Raw genomic sequence first — 22,529 nt, forward strand, 5'->3', positions numbered from 1 at the left:
TTTTAAGCAAAACATAAAATGATGATACAGCTGATTTCATAAATCCACTAAGAATCACTTTGACACTAGTTGATTAAAGGTCTTTGCTAAAAAATAAAAAAAAAAAAAGAGAAAAGAGAAGAAACTTTTGCGAAAAGCTCTAGCAGCAGCATTTCTTTGCTTTGATATTAATCAACTGCAAGTTTTCAGAATGACGTTAGAGCAGCGTTGAAGCAGCATTTCCGTGACGTCATCGACACTCGCCTGAGTCTGGGTTTTCGCGGGAAAGTTGTTATTTCAGAATGGATCTGGCGGAGGTTGAGTTTCTCGCGGAGAAAGAGATTGTGAAAATCATCCCAAACTTCAGTCTTGACAAAATCTATTTAATCGGGGTGAGTAACAATTAAAGCTGCAGTAAGATCCGTGTACATGTAATTGTTGTAAGTCTTTGACTGGGACTGTTTGAACGTCTTATTGATGAATATGAAATTAGCTATATTTCCACTTTAAATTAATCAGAGATTGTCACTTTAATTTTCTTTAAGCAAATGTACTATTCTATTTTTATTTGATCAAACTTATGTTAATTATCACTTTCTCCCCATTTAGCCACTTGTCATAAGACCATAGCTCAATATTTTTTTTAGATTAAAATAAATATTAAGGTTATAAAAACAGGAAAATAAAGACGTAGGCTGTCTTGAATATGCCTACTATTGTCTGACAGAAATCGGAATATAAAAGTAAGCCTTCATTCTGAGGAGTCATTGACAAACAAGGTTGTCCAAGCTGACTAAAATGAGAAATATTTAAAAATCCTGTTTTAAAACAGATGTGTCAGGGTTGTTGACATGTCAACTTTGAGTTCATTTTGTTTTTACAAATTGATTGAAACACATTTATAGCTTTTCCTACAAAAACAGTTATTAATGACTTTAAAAATGTAATGTGGTTAAACCATCAAGTAAAAGGTATTTATATAGTTTCCTTGCTCCTTGAATTCATGAGTGTTCAGATGTGATGCAGCCAAGTGAGACGGTCACAATGTGTCTGTCTGACATACATCAAACAACAATTAAAAATAGCACAGATGGAATGTGGCCAATAAATAGGGTTTTGCTTAATTTGAATACAAAAAACAATGTTTTTCGTAAATCTAAATGCTTTACTGCCACTATATACATGGGCTATATGATGTGATGTATTTCAATAATCTGAATTATTTTATACTTATTTTATAATTATCCCTTTATTTGTATTTACTAATATAGGTATGTGTTTGAGTAAAATGAGCATTTGTGTTTTATTCTATAAAGTACAGACAACATTTCTCCCAAATTACAAATAAAAATATTGTCATTTAGACCATTTATTTGCAGAAAATAACAACTGATCAAAATAACAAAAAAGATGCAGTGTTTTCAGACCTAGAATAATGCAAAGAAAACAAGTTCATATTCATTTTTAAACAACACAATACTAATGTTTTAACTTAGGAAGTGTTAAGAAATCAATATTTGGTGGAATAATCCTGATTTTCAGTCACAGCTTTCACTCATCTTGGCATGTTCTCTACCAGTCTTTCACATTGCTGTTGGGTGACTTTATGCCACTCCTGGCGCAAAAATTCAAGCAGCTCTGCTTTGTTTGATGGCATGTGGCCATCCATCTTCCTCTTGATCACATTTCAGAGGTTTTCAATGGGGTTCAGATCTGAAGATTGGGCTGGCCATGACAGGTTTTTGAACTGGTGGTCCTCCAACCACACCCAGATTGACCTGTCTGTGTGGCATGGAGAATTGTCCTGCTGAAAAAAACAATCCTCAGAGTTGGGAAACATTGTCAGAGCTGCACATTAGCATTGTGTTGTTAAAAAATGAATATGAACTTGTTTTCTTTGCATTATTTGAGGTCTGAAAACACTGAATTTTCTGTTATTTTGACCAGTTTTCATTTTCTGCAAATTAATGCTGTAAATTACAAAATGTTTATTTGAAATTTGGTAGAAATGTTGTCTGTACTTTATAGATTTAAACAAAAATGTAAATTTTACTCAAACCATACTTAAATCCAGAGACTGATAATTTTGCAGTGCTCTCTTATTTTATTCCAGAGCTGTATATGTCAAGGTAAGAAATATTTTACATATATTATGAATTAATTCAAGAATATCCAGAAGTTTTCTCATGGTTGCACCTATTGACCTGAACCAAATGTGTCTTCATTAAAATGTAAAAATATTGCTATTTAATGATATAAAATTATTTGTTGTTTTTAAATCTGCGCACACAGTCTTGTGGGTCTAAAGGGCATTTTTATAAAATAAATAACAAATATAGCTGCAAGCAGCGATGATGGGACCAAGCACCGTGGGTCCATTTCCACCCGGTGGCTTCCGGAAAACAATGCAAGGTGGACACATGTAGCATTGAAATGATTCTAAACAATTTTTAACTAATTTGGTTAAATATAAGAGGACTATTTTAAAGTCTGTCTATGACCATGACCCAAAATAGTCACATCCATGTGATTAGCCCCCAAGACTAAACATATATCTAAATTTTGATGTAATTCACACATTGCACACAGAAGATATGAGACCCTTCCTGTTTTCCATTTTTCGCCATTAATTTAATACCTTGCCATGGCCACACTGTTAGATGAAAAATCTGTTCACAATTTAGCATCATCAGTATTTAAAAGATCCAAAAAGGCCGACTTCTTGTCGGTCGGACTTAATGACTGCAGGGCTCCAAAATAAGGATTACCCGATGGCCCGGCCAGTGTGAGAAAGATTCGGGCCAGTTGCTAGAAATGTCACTTGCCCGTTCGGGCCAGTGCTGCATTTATAACATTAGTGCAAGCAAACAACAAGCGAGAGCGCAAAAATTACACTGAGTGAACAAAATCTTCTAATCGAATAGTGATCGTGAGCGCAAGACCCAGCACCACCAAGATGCCAACCCTTGAGCAAGGCCCTTAACCCTATCCGCTCCAGGGGCACTATCATGGTTGACCCTGCACTCTGACCCCAGCTTAGCTGGGATATGTGAAAACTAATACATTTCACTGTATAATGTGTGACCAAAATAAAGGATTCTATTCTATTCTAAAATGTAAACCTGCAGAACTTGCAAATCCCAAACTCGAGAACAAAAAATATGATTGTGCACACAAATGAACAAAACCAGAGCAGAAATAACAAAACCGCGAGTCATGACAGGTCCCACATGCTCGCACAGATCTGAACACGCGCACAAGTTATTTTCTGCACATGCACTCAGATCTGAAGTCAAAGAAGGAGAAACTTTCTGCTCTTTAAGTTTATTCCGTGCACTGTCAAGTGCTTCATCAGATTTGCCGTGTTGCCAGTCTTGGCAGCAATTATCTTGTCGCAAATATTGCATCGCGTGCTGTTGGTATGGAGCCTGGTGAAATGTAGCCACACTTTTGATCTTTTCCACATCTTTTACATTTATGGGGGTTGAGACGCATACACACTACAGCCTCACGTGAGAGCCGCGTCTCTGGGTGTAAACTGAACAAGGCATCAAAGAAAAACACTAATCACTGGCATTTTAGATTAGGGCATCTAGCATGCTACATGCTTATCACTGATGTTGACTAGATTAACCCCTTAGGTATCGAAATTTGGTACCGAACGACAAGACATTTTTTGATACTCGATTGTTTAGAGGCAATTCGGTCGGTGCCTTAAATGTATTGAACTTTATACCCAGCTCTAATGAGGACTATATATGTACCAATTTTGGTGACTGTAAGTGAAAAGGGAGGTGCTACAGAGACCCCCTTACATGCCCATTTTCAAGGGAGTGCAACAGAGTCCCCCCTGCTTTTCAAGAGTTTTAGCGCATGTTAGGTACCCCAAAATTACCAAAAACATTGAAAAGAAGAATCAGCCTTAGAAGAACAATAGGGTCTCTGAACTTTCAGTGCTTGGTCCCTTATAATAATAATAATCCTTAGAAGAACAATAGGGCCTCTACACTTTCAGTGCTTTGGCCCTAATAGTAATCCTTAAAACAGTGGTTCCCAAACTTTTTACAGTAGCGTACCCCTTCAAACATTCAACATCCTTTCACGTACCCTCTCTAACGCATAGATAAAATTCACACAAGGGCTGTGTCTCATTTGGAAGGCTGCATGCTAGGTAGGACGTTTCCTTTGAAGGCTGCAGGATACCAAGTGTCCTCCTTTAAACAAGCCTTTATTAAACAAGACGGCCTTCGTAGAACAAATGGAAACGGAACGTTTCATGGATGCTATGACCATACGCCACTCTTTAACAAGTGTGAGAGCTTTGATTGAGAATGGAACAAAGTCCCTTTAGAAGGGTATGGATGAGGTAAATTATAGGAGTTATAATATGTAAAGATAAAAGAAAATGGATTTTACAATTGTACTTTTAGTCTAATACTTTATTATAATTATACATATTATATACCGTAATTTCCGGACTATAAGCCGCAACTTTTTCCCACGCTTTGAACCTTGCAGCTTAAACAATGACGCGGCTAATATATGGATTTTTCCTGCTTTCAAATTTTATAAAAAAAAAAAAAATAAACATTCTGTGACGTGCTCAGTTTTTTGGCGGCGTGAAGCTTTCATTAGACCAATGAAATTGCGAACGGGTTAAGGTCAAACAACTTTTTTTGTTTACTGTTTAGATTAAATCGAGCGCGCTCAAACTTCCCATCATTCTGATCACGGTAGTCATTTTGTCACCCTCATCATGGCAAAGACATTGAGAAACGCATATGATGCTGCTTTCAAGTTGAAGGCGATTGATCTGGCTGTTGGAAAAGGAAATAGAGCTGCTGCACGGGAGCTTGGTCTTAATGAGTCGATGATAAGACGTTGGAAACAGCAGCGTGAGGAATTGACTCAGTGCAAAAAGACAACTAAATCTGAGGCTATTCAACTCCGACACCGAAGGAGATGACTTCAGTGGTTTCAGTGCACAGGACGAGGAAGATAGTGACCAATGACTTTCTTGGTAGGCTACTGTTTACTGCTAATTTTTTATTTTTTGTTACAAGCCGTGTGTGGCAGCGGGGGCATGGTCAAGTGCCCGTCCGGGAGAGAAAAGCTGAAAGGGCGCTTACACCTGCGCTAAATTATGTCTAACACCGGTGTCTAATTTCAAGTGCCCTGCTTCACGTGTCCTTCTTGGGAAAATTGTCACACGGGCACCAGTGTAACAGTTTTCAGCAGGGCACTTGACGTTCCAGGTAAGGCTTTTAATGGCCACAGCAATGTTTACAATAAATTTTATAAAGTTTCTCAATTCTTCTATGCGCCAACACTAGACTGACATGTGTCACTCTCTCAGCTCTGTGGCTGCTGCCTCTTTATGCCGCTCTCCCCATGCTTACTGAAATTAGACACAGGTGTTAGACATAATTTAGCTCAGGTGTAAGCGCCCTTACCGCTTTTCTCTCCCAGACGGGTGCTTGACCACTCCCCCGCTGCCACACCGTGTTTCGTTAAAGCCTATTTATTTTTGTTACAAGCCTTGTTTCGTTAAAGCCTGTGTAAAGTTCATTTGTTTCAATGTACCGGTAGGTACCTGCGGCTTATAGACAGGTGCGCTTATTTATGTCCAAAATAATATATTTTTTTAAATTCAGTGGGTGTGGCTTATATTCAGGTGCGCTCAATAGTCCGGAAATTACGGTACTCTGCCCCATCTACAGAGATACTTCAAGTCAAGTGGTTTTTATTGTCATTCAACCATATACAGTTAGTATAGTACACAGTGAAACGAGATAACGTTCCTCCAGGACCATGGTGCTACATAAAACAACATAGGACAAACACAGAACCACATGAGACTATACAGACTAAATAACATACCTATATAAAGTGCACATGCAAACGTGTGCAAAAAGTACGGGACTGTACAATAAATGACCAAAAATGTACAGGACAATAGGCACAGTGAGAGACGGTGCAGCACCAACCAGTACACAGTAGTGAAAAAAGATGACCATTTCGAAAAATGCCAAATGTAAACATAACATACTATGAGCTGGTGTTCTATGGACATAGCAGTTATTGAGGTAGCAGCCAGGTATAAAGTGCCAATAATTAAAATGCAACTCAGGACACGTGTGTGTGTGTGTCAGTCCAGTCTCTGAGTATTGAGGAGTCTGATGGCTTGGGGGAAGAAGCTGTTACACAGTCTGGCTGTGAGGGCCCGAATGCTTCGTTACCTCTTGTCAGATGGCAGGAGGGTTAAGGGTGTGTGGGGTCATCCACAATGCGGGTTGATTTGCGGATGCAGTGTTTTTTGTAAATGTCGTTGATGGAGGGAAGAGAGACCCCGATGATCTTCTCAGCTGTCCTCACTATCCTCTGCAGGGCTTTGCGGTCCGAAACGGTGCAGGTCCCAAGCCAGGCAGTGATGCAGCTGCTCAGGATGCTCTCAATAGTCCCTCTGTAGAATGTAGCGAGGATGGGGGATGGGAGATGTGCTTTCCTCAGCCATCGAAGAAAGTAGAGACACTGCTGGGCTTTCTTGGCAATAGAGCTGATGTCGAGGGACCAGGTGAGTTATTATGTACACCGAGGAATTTGGCGCTCTTGACGATCTCCACAGAGGAGCTGTCGATGTTCAGCGGAAAGCGGTCACTCTGTGCTCTCCTAAAGTCAACAAACATCTCTTTTGTTTTGTCCACATTCAGAGACAGGTTGTTAGCTCTACACCAGTCCGTTAGCCGCTGCACCTCCTCTCTGTATGCTGACTTGTCGTTCTTGCTGATGAGACCCACCACGGTCATGTCATCAGCGAACTTGATGTGGTTCGAGCTGTGCATTGCTGCACAGTTGTGAGTCAGCAGAGTGATCAGCAGTGGACTGAGCACACAGCACTGGGGGGCCCAAGTTCTCAGTGTGGTGGTGGTGGAGATGCTGTTCCTGATCCCTGTTGATGTAAACTCACAAGCCACCACCGCGAGTCTTACTGCACAGAGCTGCATTTCTGTCGGCACAAAACGAGGCGAGCCCGTCTAGCTGAATTGCAGCATCTGGAACTCTGTCGCTGAGCCACGTTTCTGTGAAAACTGAGACGCAGCAGTCTCTAAGCTCACGCTGCGTAGTCTGCTGGAGTCGGATGTAGTCCAGTTTATTGTCCAGGGAGCAAACATTTGAGAGCATGATAGACGGGAGAGCCGGCCGGCTAGGGTTTGTTTTTAGCCTAGCATGGACCCCTGCCCTCTTGCCGTGTTTTCACTTCCTCGCACACTGCTTACGATGTCCCTTCCCTCGGTCACCGGCATCAGGCGACTCCGAGGACTGGAGGCCTGGTCTCCGCAGCAAGCCGAATAGCACAATTTTGGATCCAGAGTGGCCACTGGGAATGCTAGATATTATATAACGGGAATGGGAATGCTAGATATGATATAACTACATAACTTGAAAACTCCCCCCTCATCGTGTCCGGTTCTGTGCCTGGAATTGCACATCATTGCTGGTAGTAATTCGAGCATTGAGGGGAAGTATCTGTGCAATTGTGCGGTCAGCACAAGGTGCTTTTTTATGTGTCACATTTGACACTGTTAGCAAAGTTTAGCTCATTTGCTGAAAAAACATGCAACAATGTAAAACAGGTCTCTACCATGCGAGCAAATGTGGAAAATTATTTGGTGGCGCTGAATGCCTGACACCTGTCATCAAAGCTTTTGAACTTATACCAGAAGTACGACTGACATGTGCGAATTTTGTAAAACAGTGAAGTATTAGTCGCCATCACTAAGCTACGTCACCTAGCGCTGGGCTGGCAAAAAAAAAAAAAGATACTTGTGTGACGCATGAGTAATGCATTTTATAACCGCAAAAGATTATTTCATTGCATATTTTTCTGACTTTTATGACACAACCATTTTGGTGTTTCTACACTAGAGGGCACACAAAATACTTTTTGCCACTGAGAAATATATGAACTGGGTTTGAATGTTATTTTAGACTGTGATGAATTTGAAAGAATGTTTTTCACGTACCCCCATTGTCACCTCACGTACCCCCAGTTTGGGAAACACGGCTTTAGAAAAACAATAGGGCCTCTGCACTTTCAGTGCTTGGGCCCTAATAAATGATTATTCAGCACAAGTCGTGAGCAGAAATAACAAAACTGTGAGTCATGACCGGTCCCACACGCGCAGATCTGAACTATTTATTTTCTGCACGCGCGCAAATCTGAAGTCGAAGACGGAGCAACTTTCTGCTCTTAAGTTTATTCCGTGCGCTGTCAAGTGCTTCATCAGATTTGTCTTTTGCCAGTCTTGGTAGCAATTATCTGTCAATGGCACCTTTTTATTTATTTTTTTATTTTTTAGTTCAGCTTTTATTTAGATTTATTTATTTTTTTTACTGTTTCCAGGCTGTTGCACCACATGACATTTCAAAATCAAAATAACTTTGAATTTATTAATAGGAAATATGTTCATCATAGAAGAGGTGTCTTTTATGTATTATTTTTTATAATTTATTAGACGCGGACCAAAAAAAATGTGTCACGTGTTAAAGAAATGTGACCCATATACAGAGGTGTGGACTCAAGTCGCGTGACTTGGACTTGACTCGGACTCGAGTCACTGATTTGATGACTCGCGACTCGATAGAATAAAAAAAAGACTTGCGATTCGACTTAGACTTTGACTGCAATGACTTGCAACTTGACTTGGATTTCAGCCATCTGACTTGGAAATACTTATACTTTTTAAAACCAAAGATAAGAGTTGTATAATTAAAAATGTGCAGTAAATCAACAATTAATTTCCCAAATAAACGATTAATTTGATTTACAAATCTGCATGTCAACGCTCCTTATTCAACCAATCAGACAACCAACCAATCAGCTTCCACGAAAGCTGGACCAAGTTTGAAGACCGCGGCGCGCATTTAAGGACAAGGACACAGCAAAAATGATTCCAAAGGTGATATAATTGGGATATATTGAATACAAAGTTAAAGGCAACAAAAGGATTGCAACATGTAGAACCTGTGGTTCCAAAATTACAGACACCTCGTCGACAACGTCCAATTTTATGAGGCATCTGAAAATCCACAGACAGAGGTAAGTTAACTAATTTACGTCAGCTATGGTTCAGTAACATACATGTCTATGGCAGCACATGGCAGATTTGCAGGCTAGCAAAGTCTGCATATTGAACCGCAAACTATTTTTTACTGCGGTCAGTAGCGTTTAACGTGTTATAGCAATTGGTGTAATGGACTAAATCTACCCAGTGTTTTATCACGCTGTTGTATGACCTCGATAAAGGAACTGCATTTATTGTGACCACACACGTTAGTGCTTTTTAAGCATAACTGGTTAGAACCTGCATGTAAACACACTCTTTTACGGACACGCTGGTCCTCTGTCATGCGTTGAGCTATATTTATTTAATTATATTGGTTATGGTTCTAAAAATCACAAAACCGATCATTTACTCTATTCGCAGCCCTTTACAGTATATAACTCATATATGCAACTTAAATGTCTGCAATTAGCCACTGCTTGGTAATATTTCAGATTTCATTCACCAGTTCAGCACGTTCAGCGTCCTTTCACTGCGTGTTTAGAGTAAAAGTTTGGTTTGCCTTAATGTGTGTCCAAAGATAAGATCCATGTATCATCTTTATTACCCTCTTTGGTCTTTACAGGTAGATATCGATAAAAAAAAAGAAGATAAAATTAGATTATAAATTAGAAAGTTCTAGATAAAATTTGTATAAATTTACTATAGTAATTAATACTCTGATACTAATTTGCGCAAAGCGCACTAATGACTTGTTTAAGACTTGAAGCTAAAAGTTGGGGACTTGGACTTGACTTGGACTTGCCTGCCTTGACTTGGGACTTAACTCGAGACTTTAATGCAATGACTTGAGACTTACTTTTTTGGGGATTTTTAGATCATTTTCTTAATTTCAAGTAATTTCTGTTAGTAGCTAGTTTCAACGGACTGCTGAATGACGACTGCATTTAATGCATATGTGATATGCAAAACATCATTACAGTTGGATTGTACATGCAGAAGAATTTAAACGACATGATTTGAATCTAGGATCTTAATCCTGGAATTCCACAATGTCATAAATGGAAAGACAGCATGCCAGTGTGTTGAGTCTGTGCTCAGAAGACAGTGATCTGGATGAGGATTCTGGGATTCTTGGTTTTAAACTGGAGGATCTCACAGATGTTCAGATGATGGGGTGACTGCATGAGGAGAGTTCAGGATTTTACCACAACTTCCTCTCTCTCTTCAGTCACTTCTCTTGTCGTCTTCCCTCGCTGCTTGTCTCTCCTGCTCTTCGAACTGCCCAGACTTCACTCTGACTCTTCCCTCGTGGTCTTCTCGGGATCTTGTCGGAACCAGATCCATGCCATGTGAGGTCCAAGGAAGCCTCTCACTCTATGGTCCATGAGAAGGCCTCGCTTCAAAGCCAACCTCATCATTCATACAGACAATAACTCCGAACTTACAGAGGTTCAAAACATCGACGGAACGAACTTTCGACCAAGAGCCAATAACCAATATTGTGCTCAAAGTGCTGATGTATTAATTAAATAATTAATTAAATCCGATAGCAAATCAATGTAGACTCAAATAAGGTTAAATGGTTCTTAAGGCATTGTCAACAGACTCCATAAAGTTCATTTTCACTGTATTAATTATTTATTTCACATTCTGTCACTCTTATCACTAACTTGTCTCATGTATATATGTGTTAGATTAGATTTATGTTTAGCAATAAAGTTTGTCTGTATTCAAAGATGATTGAATGTGGTATATATTGATAAATAATCTCATCCCTGTTTCTAAAAGATTTAGCTTCAAAGCTGTACCTAAATATATTTATTGATATTATTTTCAATAAGCCATGAGAATATCACTCCAATAAGTGAATTAATCATTATTCACCTATTAAAGCTAATTCCTTACAGTAGAAATTGTGAGCGGATACGAGACATTGTATTACAATTTTAATGGTGGAGAATTTATTCTGATAAATAATCTAGTTATTTGTCATTTATCTAATTTATAATGGTTGTCGAACATGGCTAATTCCATTATACATTTCATTACCTAATAATGTACAGTAAGGACAGTTTAATTTAGTTCGTAGCTCACATATTTCAAGACCCTAAATTCCCTTACATATAATTGTGTGAGAATGAGGGCACGTTAATGGTTCCCGTCTAATTTCATCAGTACCAAATATCCTACATTACAGTATTTTGTCAACTATGTCAAAGTACTGGAAATTCATTAGCCTTATGGATTTGACAGTCAGTTTGAAACCATCCGGTGTTCTCAATTCATTCAGGAAAAGCACACATTTTGTGCAAGAATGAAAGAAGCATGAGGAGGCACCAAAACATAAAATAATTATTTGGTATATAAACTTTTTGCACACTAGCTAGTTTTATCCCATCTATCAGGAATCAGTCAATTATATACACTGTATGGCCAAAATACTGTAGAAACCCACTTCCAATTTACAGGCCCTTAACTCCAGTGAAGACAAATCTTGAACTTTGTTGCAAGAGTTTTCAGAGGCTCCTTTTCTGTTCCAGCATGAAAGTGCCACTTTGCACAAAGCAAGGTCTATATAGATCTAATTTACTGACAGCGGGTTTACACATCCTCTCTCTGTGAGGAGGGAGTGAGTGGCGCATTTTCGTTTTGGCACCCATATTAACAGATGACATAGTTTTGGCATTGAGCCTATTTTTGCCATATGGCTCACACTGAGCTCAGTTGTTGTGGGTGCAGTACAACACAAAAATAATCAGGAGATTATTGAAAATACACAAAAGCAAATCAAAATTATTAAAATGGGACCCCATAGACAACTTTATTTCCTGTGCAGAGGTGCTGCTGTTTCTCACGGAAGAGACGTGCCTCACTCATGCCACACTCGTGGATGATGTGTGAAAGAACTGCACAAAGCCCAGATATGAACCCCACTGAACATGAATTGGAATGAGGTCTGGCTTGCAGTCACCATTGCCCAACATCAGTGCCAGGTCTCCCTGATGCTCCTGTGTCTGAAAGGGAGGAAGTCCCTGCAGCCATGTTGTTCAACATCTTGTGGAAAGCTGAAGCAGAGGTGTGGAAGCTGTTATAGCAGAAAAAAAACATGGTCCAACTCCTTTTTATTGCCAATGGTTTAGAAAGTAAAGGTTTGATAAGCAAATATGTATGTGGTGTTTGGGTATCCACGTATTTTTGGCTATATAGTGTATTCAATTGACTGACTGCTGCCCATAATATTATAATAAAGTCACACTCATTCTGCACTCATTTAATGATAACTGCACTAAATGCATTATATGTGATGTATATGAACATGTTTTCAGGGTGATCTTGGTCCATTTAATCCAGGTCTGCCAGTAGATGTTCCCGTATGGTTGGCGCTCAATCTTAAACAGAGACAGAAGTGCAGGATTGTTCCTCCAGAATGGATGGACACTGGTGGGTTTTATGGTTGTATACTGTGTATGTCTTGGTACACCTCAAACATTACTAAACTATCTCTTTCATTTCCAGACAAACTGGAGAAGATTCGAGAACAGGAAAGAAAACTGGACACTTTTTCTCCTATCCTGAGTCCATATTACATGGAGCTGACAAAATTAATACTCAACCAGTGAGTAAAGCATCAGTTAATTCAGATGAATGTATGACCTGATTCAATCAACACCTTGAAGACACCATGACATCAAAATTGGTGTTTGGTGGCTTTTAGTCAATGCTTAGTTCATCTATATGCTATTGCACAACTAAACCTTTACCAAATAAACTTTTAGCATATATAAACCTTTAAAATTACAAAAAATATTGGTGATGCTTCTCAGGGGTGTATACAATAATTTTTTTTTCCAAATAAAATGCTCTTGGGAATAAGAATGAATAACACCTTTAATTGACCCTTAGCAAAGCCCCTCCACCACCACTCTTTAAAGAAGATAAAAAACTTTGATCTGTAAATAAGGACAGAATTTTTATTCCTGGGTAAATTATTCCTTAAATCCTCAGAAGTCAAAGGTGAAACAATCTGTTTTAAAAACATTCATATCGATACGCAAAGCTGATTCGCTTGTTAAAATCAACCATATTTTCTGTTTAAATCTCTCATTTCAGCAATCATCATAGAAAAGCACTGAAACAAACATTTGCTTCTACACATTGAAATATTAAAATAGTATCGTTTGTGTGCAGCGCTGCAGATAACATTCCTAAAGCTGATGAGATCCGTACGCTGGTGAAGGACATCTGGGATACACGCATCGCCAAACTCCGACTTTCTGCCGACAGTTTCATCAGCCAGCAGGAGGCGCATGCGCGGGTATAACACCACCACTTTTTTTACACACGAGTAAACTGTTAGGAAATCATGAATGATTACATGATCTTTGAACTAGGGATGGGCACGAGGACTTGGGTACTTGGGCGTGGCAGCAATGATTGATCATGTAAACGATGATAGATAGTGATCATGCATGATTTGACTTTTTACTTAATTTGAAATCCAGTGACAATTACCTGACAACTAAAAACAAACATGTCAAAGAGGGAACTTATTTTAAATTTTGAGATTGATTATGTTGTGACTTTGAGGGGTACATTGATCACCAGTCTTCTCATGGCAAACAAACTGATATGACGCTGCAATGCTATCGTTACGATAACCAAAACAAAGAGAGTGTAATTAACCGTATTTTGAACACCTGTCTCTGTAAAATGTTTGTTAAACATGTTTTATTATCATTTAATGTAAGAACTTTGACTAGTTAATGGATATTATTTAATAAAAGTGAATGATTGTCACTGAATAAACCTCCATGCCCTGCGTGACGTAACACACACCTGCATCGTCGAAATGAATAAAGATTTCCGCTTGAGTTTCCAAGTTAGATATCTGATATAAAGTGTCATTCCGTTGCACTTTCCTCAGTCGAAAGGTGGAAATTCAGACTCAGAGTTAAATGGAACGCTTGAGGAATCACAGCAACAAAAATACAGAGCATCGCGGCTTTCCTCACAAGAGCGAACATTTGGGGACACATACACACCAGGCGCTTGTGGCAGTGTACAGCAGGCTAGTGTTTCAAACAGCTACACAGAGCGCAGTTAAATAGAACACAATGCAGCATCTTCAAAACTGAACTTCAACTTAACACTCATATTAAAATGCAATGGTTATGGTATCTCATGTTATTTGAAAATAGACTGTTCAGACAGTCTGCACTTACTAAGATTCCTATGGTAACCTGAAGGAAGAACAGACAGACGTGCGAAGTGCACATTCTTTCAGAGTTGGGCAGAGAATCTTCAAATAATGTTAAAATATGATGCATTATAGTTTGATTATGCAATCTTTTGTACATTTTGTAACATACTATTTTATAACAGCATATAACAATGAATAGACAATACACTGGAACAACAAGACGCAATGCAGCAGACATCTTATTATATATACAGTTATGAACATGTAATTGCCTTACAACTTAATAACATGTAATTGCCTAAATAACTTGAGTACTTGAGTAGACAAAATGACCAAAATGCCCATCCCTACTTTGAACACCGGCCTTAAAAGGGATAGTTCACCCAAAAATTTACATTCTCTCATTAACTCACCCTCATGCCATCCCAGATGTGTATGACTTTCTTTTTTCTGCAGAACACAAATTAAGATGGTGAATGGGTGCCAATAATTTGAAAAATGATTTTTGGGTGAACCATCCCTTTAAAAGGGTCACATCATACATTGTTTATCTTTTATTGTATTTGTAGCTCATTTAATAAGTGAACTAGGTTTTCATTGTCCACCCTCTCCCTTTGAATTAAATTGGCTGTGTTTATAAATTGGCATTTATATCTAGGACATAATCAATAACACATTTTTTGCAAAGAGGCTTCTTGATCTCTTTCCAAGGCACCATAACATTGTGTCTGATGATTGAAAACAAATTCTCGTAAGGTTTTGAGGTAACTTGGCAAATATTTAGTAACTACAATTATTTTTTTCTCAATTAAAGTAATACGTTGGCAAAAAAAATTGAAATTTATAAACGAATATACTACTTTCAACTACTTGTTCAGTCACCATTTTTATATTTTCAAACAACCACCAAACTACACACAGGATTTTGGGATATCAGTGAAGGCTTCATTTATGTTCCCTTCAAAAACTCACTAGATTAGACAGGATGATGCAAACATTAGATTCGGACATGTATTTATTTCTTCTTACCAATGTATACTATCTGCAAAGTTAACACTTTTACATTTTTGGACACAGCCATAGTAATGGTCCTACTTCCTCTGTATTACCTTACAGGGACTGGGTGAATCAAGTTTCTGATCACCCAGGCCCTTTCCCAAATGGTTCCCTATGGCCTCGCATTCCTCTTCCGAATCCAGACTTTCGTGATGTAAGAGAGTGCAGACCAATGGTGCACTAGTCAGCAAGGCTCATGGCAGCATGAGTTATAAATTTACATTTGTAGAGTACATTTGAGACTTAAATCAGATGACGCATTTTTATTAGGGCTGTCAATTTAACAATTAATCGTAATGCCCGGACCGTCACGCCCGTTTCACACATACTCCGTATGCGGTGCGTATACGGTACAGGAGCAGCACGCGCTATAGTGCTTTCACATATGCTGCGTTTGCAGTGCGCTACTGATCCGCAGTTTCTGTGTGCCACAAAATCAAAAATGTGTAAGTAATTTTTATTTTAAATCTAATCGTTAACTTTGACATTGCTTAAGACATTAAAATTAATTTTCATACTGTTTCAATCATTGTGATTCTTTGTTTTACATGTACTTCGAGTTGTTGACAGAAGAAAAGCTATCGCCTATATCCGTTGCTAAGGAGAAGAATGAGACGCATTTGCGTTCACTCGGTCATTTTTTAGGCTAAAAAAATCATATATGATGGCATTTTGCAACTTTTGGGACTATAATCATACTTTTTAGTTTTTCTTGACCCTGTAATTTAGTAACTGTAGAACAAATTAACTGTAATTATGCGTATATGATGAAATTATTACAGTTTCTTGTCAATCTATGTGTATTTTAATGTGAACAATGCGCTGCCACTTTAATTCAGTGCGGTGCAGCACAGCAAAAATAGACTCTGTGCGCAAACAATCGCTGCACTGCTGTATACGCACCGCAACTGGAATGGATCGACGGACTGCATCCACGTGCAGTGTAAAAGCTCTAACCTGTTAACATGGGTACGGAAAAAAATACGCACTGCATACGCACTGCAAACGGAGTATGTTTGAAACGGGCGTAATAAGGAAGATTCCTGAGAAATGCAAGCTTGTAGTACCACCTGTTTACTCCAGTGGGCAGTAAGTGAAACTTAAGCTGTATGAGCAATGCACAGTTTATACAGTGAAGAAAGCAACACTTCAGCAGACAGCACAACACAGGCATGTGTTACATTCTTGCGTTCAAAACACTTGATAGAACACATCTTGATATCCCTTAGTTCTGATGTACGCTCCCAAGTATTAAACAATATTTAACTTGAGACAGTGTCCTCAATTTTATGTTTATGTTGCAATGCACCTGATATGCTACACAAGCATGTCTGATGCTTGTTGAAATTGACGGGTCCTTAAACAAGCCCTCATAAAAAAATCTCAAACTGATTGACAAATTCACTTGTGAAATGGATTGCTGTTAACAGTATGCCAATGATTGACTTATGTTTAATAATATGCAAATAAACAATACATTGTATTCTAAAGCCGCTTTTTGTATTGTCTTATCAATGATTAACTCTTCTGCCACAAGAATGTAATGCATTTTAATTATCTGAATATACAGTATCTCACAAAAGTGAGTACACCCCTCACATTTTTGTAAATATTTGATTATATCTTTTCCTGTGACAACACTGAAGAAATGACACTTTGCTACAATGTAAAGTAGTGAGTGAACAGCTTGTATAACAGTGTACATTTGCTGTCCCCTCAAAATAACTCAACACACATCCATTAATGTCTAAACCGCTGGCAACAAAAGTGAGTACACCCCTAAGTGAAAATGTCTAAATTGGGCCCAATTAGCCATTTTCCCTTCCCAGGGTCATGTGACTCGTTAGTGTTACAATGTCTCGGGTGTGAATGGGGAGCAGCTGTGTTAAATTTGGTGTCATCGCTCTCACACTCCCTCAAACCGGGTCACTGGAAGTTCAACATGGCACCTCATGGCAAAGAACTCTCTGAGTATCTGAAAAAAAGAATTATTGCTCTACATAAAGATGGCCTAGGCTATAAGACGATTGCCAAGACCCTGACACTGAGCTGCAGCATGGTAGCCAAGACCATACAGCGGTTTAACAGGACAGGTTTCAGTCAGAACAGGCCTCACCATAGTTGACCAAAGAAGTTGAGTGCACATGCTCTGTGTCATATCCAGAGGTTGTCTTTGGGAAATAGACGTATGAGTGCTGCCAGCATTGCTGCAGAGGTTGAAGGGGTGGGGGGGTCAGCCTGTCAGTGCTCAGACCATACGACGCACACTGCATCAAATTGGTCTGTATGGCTGTCGTCCCAGAAGGAAGCCTCTTCTAAAGATGATGCACAAGAAAGCCCACAAACAGTTTGCTGAAGACAAGCAGACTAAGGACATGGATTACTGGAACCATGTCCTGTGGTCTGATGAGACCAAGATAAACTTATTTGGTTCAGATGGTGTGAAGCGTGTGTGAAACCAGGTGAGGAGTACAAAGACAAGTGTGTGTCTTGCCTACAGTCATGCATGGTGGTGGGAGTGTCATGGTCTGGGGCTGCATGAGTGCTGCCGGCACTGGGTAGCTACAGTTCATTGAGGGAACCATGAATGCCAATATGTACTGTGACATACAGAAGCAGAGCATGATCCCCTCCCTTCGGACACTGGGCCGCAGGGCAGTATTCCAGCATGATAACGACCCCAAACACACCTCCAAGATGACCACTGCCTTGCTAAAGAAGCTGAGGGTGAAGGTGATGGACTGGCCAAGCATGTCTCCAGACTTAAACCCTATTGAGCATCTGTGGGGCATCCTCAAATGGAAGGTGGAGGAGCACAAGGTCTCTAACATCCACCAGCTCCGTGATGTCGTCGTAGAGGAGTGGAAGAGGACTCCAGTGGCAACCTGTGAAGCTCTGTTGAACTCCATGCCCAAGAGGGTTAAAGCAGTGCTGGAAAATAATGGTGGCCACACAAAATATTGACACTTTGGGCCCAATTTGGACATTTTCACTTAGGGTTGTACTCACTTTTCTTGCCAGAATTACTTTTTGTAAATTATGAGCAAACTATCCCCATGCCCACTTATTAAACTTATGCTTATTAGAAGTACAGATTTTCCCTCTATATGAGCAATTAAAGCTTGAAGTACATCTGTTTTTAACGAGCCACGTCAATAGGTGTCACCGTGTCTCAACAAACCTCAAAAGCAGCAGAAACGGGATGAGAACCGTGCTTTTCTTTTGGGCAAAAAATGAAATGAACAATATGCATTCATAAAAATGGAAAACCAAAAAGACTTAAATAACAGTAAAAAACATTTGCACTCACACAGAACTTTCACAGAAATCAGTCCTGACGGCAGGAAGGTAATGCACATATAGAAATAAAGACATTTCATTCATTTGACATGTTATTATTCAGAAATACAAGTGGTGAACGTTGGCTTTTATAAAATGAGCTCTGCCGGTGTTCAGAGATTTCATGCACATACAAACATACTGATCTTATCAGCTTCCGAGTTCGCTTTGCATTTTCTTTCCAACATAAAAGCTGATCCTCATCTGTTGGTTTGCATGACTTCAACAAGGACTGAAAACAAATAGAGAAGAATTCAATAAGAATTCAAATATTACAATTATTTCCTTGTAATGTAACTTGGCATTGCTTTAGAAGCACAGACGCCATTTATATCTTCTCTCATCCAATACTTTGACACACAGCCACAGTGTTCCCAGTGGACTCAATTGTAACTGCAAGATTTGGTGAGAGATTCAGAGGGTGCTTCTAATGTCTGAAATTGGGCATCATTGCTTTCTCCTCCCTCTAAGAAAACGAGGAAAGGATACAAGGACAGAGGAAACGAAGCAAGACCGATTTGTCAAGTGAAACGTGATGCTCACTCAAGTGTGACTTTAGAGTCTATTTCTGCGCAGCTGCTGTACCTCGGCGCGCTTGCCATTATGTTACTTAAACTTTGGCTTAATTATGAATATATTCATTCAAGATACACTGTTAGAATTAACTATGTGGCATGGAGGAGCGAGGAAACGAGGATGCACTTTTTAAGAAATGAGAAGCACCTCTGGCTGCAGCTTGTAGAACGGGTCGGGCTACACGTGTTGCGATAGGAATAATTCTGGAGTTTATATTTCAATAATTCTTAGAGAATTTTGTCCACACAGTCCCTGTATGGAGTTCGTCAAATTGGTGAATTCTACCATCTATAGAGCAGAATGGACTCTATAAGTTGTCTTGGACAGGTTTGATTGCGTTCAGTCAGATTCTGTTGTTTTCGATGGCATGGAAGGCTCATATATTCTCTCTTTCCAGCTGGATAACCTCACGCTGATGGAGATCAACACCACACGTTCATTTTTGCTGGATTCTTTGAACTACATGTACAAACTGCACTCAAACCTGCAGCCAGGCAGAACTCGTGACTACTGAGGTGCTCTCAAACACCGGACTCGCTCTTACAGGACTGATGTCATTTTCAGCCTCATGCTCAAGGGCTCAAGTTTGCCCTCATGTTCTATAGCAGATATCTTGTGTTTTTTTTTTTTTTTTTCTTCATGGAATTTGAGCCTTTGAATGAGGTTATAATGGTTCATTTGAAATAAGATGTTGTGGTTGCTGTAGAGATCATGTTTGTGTCTGCTATTGTTCCAAAAAATTTACTGGAGAGGATTTTGTGTGATTAATCTTCTGTTTTAAACACATTTATGAAACACTTTACCAGCCCAGTCTGGAGCCATTTTTTCACCACAGTGCATGTTTGACAATGGAATTGTTTGTTGATCTTTTGTAGTTTGATTATGTTTGGCATCATTAATCATCACTGTTTATGGTGACTTTTCAAATATCAGGATGATTTCCATTTATACCTGCAGTGTGAAAATAGATGACTGATGCTGGACTGTTACTGTAACAGATGAGTAAAAACCCTTAATGAATGGTTGAATGTAATGAATAAAATACAACTAAAGCAGAAAACAATATTCTGTTTATATTTGTTTGATGTATGCATTTATATTCAGTTGTTAACCTGTCATGTACTGAGGGTGTTGAGCATGGGGGGGAAACAAGTCAAGTCAATTTTATTTGTATAGCGCCTTTCACAACACACATCGTTTCAAAGCAGCTTTACAGAAGATCAGCATTAACAGACAATAAAACTGTAATGTCTATAAAGTCGATGAATCATCATTGTGTAATTAGATAAAATACGATTGTTAATCGTGTTTAGAAATAATTAAATAATAGTTGTATTAATAACTCCAGTGAGCAAGCTGTAGGCAACTGTGGCAAGGAACACAAAACTCCATAAGATAAATAACCTTGGGAGAAACCAGACTCACTGTGGGGGCCAGTTCACCTCTGGCTAACATTATGAATGTAATGTAAATATTACTTATGTATAGTTAAAATCATGGTTTAAAATTATTAAACTAAGTAATGGTTAAGGGTCAGTGTTTAAACATCGATTGTGTTTGAACTAAGATTAATGAACACAGTCTTTGAAGTCCATCTTGATTAATTGCAGATGTTCACATAGATGCAATTGTCCTTGTTAATTGGCTGATGAAGGCTTTTGTTGGCAATAGTTAGTCTATGCATTCCATTTCAAGATCGTAGTCCATCAATAGACCGAGGTGATGCAGGTTGGAGTTGGCATCCGTTCATCCTCTGAAGTCCATCATAATAGACTGAAGTGATATATGGCTGGCACTGGCTGCATTTAGTCATCATCATTCTGCGACATGTAGTAGTGGAGTTCAACACGAAGCAGGAATGGAGCTGGATCCAGCCGGTTCTGGTGACCTCAGGATAGGAGTCCCGAGGTTGAGACAGGGAAACAAATAAAATAATATTAGCACAGATGCCATTAAATTTATTGCAGAGTTACAGATCATGCTCAGTGTTTCTGGTTTCTGGTTTTGGCAGACACAACTAAAGCAGCCTAATTGTGGGTTGGAGGATAAATTAGGTGTATGCCTGGCTAAATAGATGAGTCTTTAGTCTAGACTTAAACTGACAGAGTGTGTCTGCATCTCGATCAGTGTTAGGGAGACTATTCCATAGTTTAGGAGCCAAATATGAAAAGGATCTACCTCCTTTTGTGGATTTTGATATTCTAGGGACTATTAAAAGGCCAGAATTTTGCGATCTTAATGAACGTGATGGAATATAGCATGGTAGAAGATCACTTAAGTACTGTGGAGCTAGACCATTCAAAGCTTTGTACATGGTTAAAATTAATACGGAATTTAACAGGTAGCCAATGTAGCAATTATAAAATGGGGCTAATATGATCATATTTCTTGGTTCTTGTCATCACCTATGGCTGCTGCATTTTGAACCAATTGAATTTTATTTATTGAACTTGCTAAGACATTTGTTTAACAAAAAAACATAATGAAAAGCTGATTTGTAGTTTTTGTACTTCAAAGCAAATAAACTAGTTTATATCGCCTACCAAACGAATATTAATGAATTATTAGATGAATGCTGTTTAAAATAGTTGCAGGAGTGTTGCATCAACATTCTGAAAATATTTATAGGCAAATTTTACATTTATGTGACTTGCACAAAATTAGTTATCGTATATACATATTGTATATTTTACAATATTGTAAATGCATACTATATTTTGATAATATACAAAAATAGCCAAAATATATCAGATATAAGTAGACCTTTATATCAAGCATATTTTACATATAAATGTATTTTTTGTTTTTTGTATATTTTAAAATGCATCAGAAATAGATATTTATTTAATATGGGATGGTTCAACACAATCCCGCACGTAATGACGTATTTAAACGTGTCATTTGATGTGAATGATATGATAAAGGAACAACATCAGACTGTTTTTTGTTTGTGAGAAAAAGATGTCCTCAACTGTAAATGAGCAGTTATGACGTCCTATACAATAATGTCAATTCAATTGTATTTAATTCAAAGAGCATTTGTTTCTTTCTGAATATTGGTTTACTCTACAGATTCACTGGCCAATTGTACCTGAACACCGGCGTTGACAAGGAGGGTGCTTTTGAAATAGAAATGTCTCGGGTAACAAGACAATGGTGTACCGCACAATGCTGATGCTAATGAACATCGACTGTCCCTTAACAGAAATATTTACACATGATTTTGCCTCACGATCAACTGCTTTCAGAATGCAAATCAAAAAATGGTTTAAAACTTTTAAAACAATATTTAAGTCTCTTTTTACTCTAAA

General features: G+C 38.6%; 2 protein-coding genes across 2 annotated transcripts in view; one reads left to right on the forward strand and one right to left on the reverse strand.

Annotated features, from left to right (window-relative positions):
* Positions 1–22,529, reverse strand: part of LOC127623356 (cytochrome c oxidase subunit 4 isoform 1, mitochondrial-like) — a 160,516-nt gene that overhangs the window by 12,144 nt on the left and 125,843 nt on the right. The gene's annotated exons all lie outside the window — the stretch shown is intronic.
* gins2 (GINS complex subunit 2) lies at positions 282–20,246 on the forward strand. Its single transcript, XM_052097780.1, has 5 exons — positions 282–371; positions 12,374–12,488; positions 12,564–12,663; positions 13,236–13,362; positions 19,616–20,246. The coding sequence occupies exons 1-5, from the start codon at positions 282–284 to the stop codon at positions 19,730–19,732; spliced, it is 549 nt and encodes a 182-aa protein (XP_051953740.1). The 3' UTR covers positions 19,733–20,246.

This window comes from Xyrauchen texanus, chromosome 29, assembly GCF_025860055.1.
Source record: "Xyrauchen texanus isolate HMW12.3.18 chromosome 29, RBS_HiC_50CHRs, whole genome shotgun sequence".
In the NCBI taxonomy this organism is placed as follows: Eukaryota; Metazoa; Chordata; class Actinopteri; order Cypriniformes; family Catostomidae; genus Xyrauchen; species Xyrauchen texanus.

Coding starts and splice junctions, on each gene's coding strand:
- gins2 (XM_052097780.1), top strand. CDS start 282: ATGGATCTGGCGGAGGTTGAGTTTCTCGCGGAGAAAGAGATTGTGAAA. Junction 12,489..12,563: donor TCCAGAATGGATGGACACTG/GTGGGTTTTATG, acceptor TTTCATTTCCAG/ACAAACTGGAGAAGATTCGA. Junction 12,664..13,235: donor ACAAAATTAATACTCAACCA/GTGAGTAAAGCA, acceptor GTTTGTGTGCAG/CGCTGCAGATAACATTCCTA.